We start from the raw sequence: 3,189 nt of genomic DNA, 5'->3' as shown, positions 1-3,189 counted from the left end.
GGGGGCATGGGGGACAAACCGTCAGGTTTCCTTCACGCTGTGGGGGTGACAACGTCAGCGGGGAGGTGCCCCCAAAATTTGGAGACCTGCCGGGGCAGGGGGGAGGAGGGCAGAGCCCCCGTGGAGGGTGTGCGTTGGACCCCTTGGAGGTGCAGAGGGTGATGGAGCCCATGAGGTGGTGGAAAGAAGGGGGTGCGGAGGTGACACTGAGTGTGATGGGTGGCTGTCCCCTCTTGGAGCTGGAGCTGGTGGCCCACAGGTGGCCACCCAGCTCAACCACGTGGCCCTCTGTGTCCCCTGGATCTACATCTTTGTCTTTACGAGCACCACGGTGGCCAAATGGCTCCAGATTGACCCCCATTCCCACGCCAGAGGGGAGGCAGCGGGTCCCCCCCAGGACAGTGACAGGGTAGGGGGGTGGCCCTGTGCCACCATGTCCCCAGGGTTGTGGGGCTGCTCCAGGACACACACTGAGCTGGTTGGGTGATCATCCAGGGTGGGCTTCTTCGTGTAGGTGATGGCAGCTGGGACAAGCGATGGGTGGCTGGGCCAGGAGGGGACAGATCCCTGTCCTGGGAAGGGACAGGGACCACGGGGCTGGAGGGGACAGTCCCTGTGCCTTGGGAAGGGACAGGGAGCATGGGGCTTGGGGAGAGAGAGAGACCATGGGGCTGGAGGGGACAGTCCCTGTGCCTTGGGAGAGGACAGACCCCTACCCTTGGAGGGGACAGGGACCATGGCTCAGGAGGGGACAGACCCCTTGGCTGAGAGGGGACAGGGCCCATTGGGAAGGAGGGGACAGAGTCCATGGAGCAGGAGGGGACAGGGATCACAGGACAGGAGGGGACAGGGAGCACGGGGCAGGAGGGAACAGTCCCTGTGCCTTGAGAGGGGACGGGGACCATGGGGAAGGAGGGGACATACCCCTTGCACTGGAAGAGGACAGAGACCATGGCTTGGGAGGGGACAGACCCCTACCCTCAGAAGGGACAGGGACTGTGGCTCAGAAGGGGACATAACACTTGCCCTGGGAGAGGACAGGGACCATGGCTCAGACCAGGTGCCTTGGGAGAGGACAGGGACCATGGCTCAGGAGGGGACAGACCCCTACTCTCGGAAAGGACAGGGACCACGGGGCAGGAGGGGACAGAGACCATGGAGCAGGAGGGGACAGGGACCACAGGACAGGAGGGGACAGAGAGCATAGGGCAGGAGAGGACAGGGACCACGGGGCAGGAGGGGACAGACCCCTACTCTCGGAAAGGACAGGGACCACGGGGCAGGAGGGGACAGACCAGGTGCCATGGGAGGGTAGAGGGATCATGGCTCAGGAGGGGAACGACCCCTTGGCTGACACGGGGCAGGAGGGGACAGAGACCATGGCTCAGAAGGGGCCAGACCAGGTGCCTTGGGAGGGGACAGGGACCATGGAGCAGAAGGGGACAGACCCCTACCCTCAGAGGGGACAGGGACCGTGGCTCAGGAGGGGACAGACCCCTACCCTCAGAGGGGACAGGGACCGTGGCTCAGGAGGGGACATACCTCTTGCCCTGGGAGAAAACAGGGACCATGGCTCAGGAGAGGGACAGCACTGGTGCCCTTGGAGGGGACAGGGATCATGGGGAAGGGGCCAGACCAGGTGCCTTGGGAGGGGACAGGGACCATGGAACAGGAGGGGACATACCCCTACCCTGGGAGGGGACAGGGACTGTGGTTCGGAAGGGGACATACCTCTTGCCCTGGGAGAAAACAGGGACCATGGCTCAGGAGAGGGACAGCACTGGTGCCCTTAGAGGGGACAGGGATCACAGACCATGTGCCTTGGGAGGGGACAGGGACCACGGAGGAGGGACAGACCCTTTGCCTGAGGGGTGACAGGGACCATGGCTCAGGAGGGGACAGACCCCTTGGCTGAGAGGGGACAGAGTCCATGGAGCAGGAGGGGACAGGGACCACAGGGCATGAGGGGACAGAGAGCATAGGGCAGGAGGGGACAGACCCTGTGCCTTGGGAGGGGACAGGGACCATGGAACAGGAGGGGACATACCCCTACCCTGGGAGGGGACAGGGACTGTGGTTCGGAAGGGGACATACCTCTTGCCCTGGGAGAAAACAGGGACCATGGCTCAGGAGAGGGACAGCACTGGTGCCCTTAGAGGGGACAGGGATCACAGACCATGTGCCTTGGGAGGGGACAGGGACCACGGAGGAGGGACAGACCCTTTGCCTGAGGGGTGACAGGGACCATGGCTCAGGAGGGGACAGACCCCTTGGCTGAGAGGGGACAGGGCCCATTGGGAAGGAGGGGACAGAGCCCTGCCCTGGGAGGGGACAGAGTCCATGGAGAAGGAGGGGACAGGGACCACGGGACAGGAGGGGACAGACCCTGTGCCTTGGGAGGGGACAGGGACCACGGAGGAGGGACAGACCCCTTGCCTGGGAGGTGACAGTGACCATGGAGCAGGAGGGGACAGAGACCACGGCTCAGAAGGGGCCAGACCAGGTGCCTTGGGAGGGGAGAGGGACCACGGGGTGGGAGGGGACATACCCTTACCCTCAGAGGGGACAGGGACCGTGGCTTAGGAGGGGACAGACCCCTACCCTCAGAGGGGACAGGGACCATGGGACGGGAGGGGACAGAGCCCTACCCTGGGAGGGGACAGGGACCATGGGACGGGAGGGGACCGGCAGCCAGCGGGGCAGGGGCGCCCCCTGGTGGCCTCTGTGGCAGCAGCAGCGGAGCTAGGCTCAGCATCGCCCCCTCCCGTCTGGCTTCCCCCATTCCCTCTTTCCTCCTCCCAGTTCCCGGGAAACTGGAAAACTAGGAAAGGTTTAAAACTACCAGCATAAGCCCCACAGAGCCTTCCTTGAGCTCCTCCTCCAGGGCTTCGAGGACATGGGCTCCTGTCCCCCCCAGGGGGGGTCACAGCTCCTATCCCAGTATCCCCCCACCCAGGATCCCTAGGGACCTGCCTGGAATCCCTGCCCCCATCCAGAGACACCCCAAGGATCCTCAAGACCAACTCCAGGGGTGCTCCAGGAAAGCCCAGGGATGCCCCAGTGACCCCCCCAATCCCATTAACTCTCCCACCACACACCCCCCCCCCCCCCCCCCCCCCCTTTTTTTTTTTTTTCCTTTTTTCCACCTTCATGGTGGATTACCAGCATGGATATCGATGTGCACCAGCA

The 3,189-nt window shown here is 64.0% G+C and overlaps 1 protein-coding gene across 1 annotated transcript in view; it reads left to right on the top strand.

The window, feature by feature from the left end:
- The window catches only part of LOC106896584 (cholesterol side-chain cleavage enzyme, mitochondrial), a 13,600-nt gene that overhangs the window by 4,821 nt on the left and 5,590 nt on the right, over positions 1-3,189 (top strand). Inside the window, exons 4-5 of the mRNA XM_014956677.1 lie at positions 260-409; positions 2,803-2,821. Of these exons, the coding sequence (XP_014812163.1) occupies positions 260-409; positions 2,803-2,821 (169 nt within the window). The remainder of the gene's footprint in view (positions 1-259; positions 410-2,802; positions 2,822-3,189) is intronic.

The sequence above is a fragment of the Calidris pugnax genome, unplaced genomic scaffold (genome assembly GCF_001431845.1).
Source record: "Calidris pugnax isolate Ruff unplaced genomic scaffold, ASM143184v1 scaffold265, whole genome shotgun sequence".
Classification (NCBI taxonomy): domain Eukaryota; kingdom Metazoa; phylum Chordata; class Aves; order Charadriiformes; family Scolopacidae; genus Calidris; species Calidris pugnax.
The sequence above is the reverse complement of the archived record's forward strand: the minus strand, read 5'-3'. Positions and strand labels throughout refer to the sequence as shown.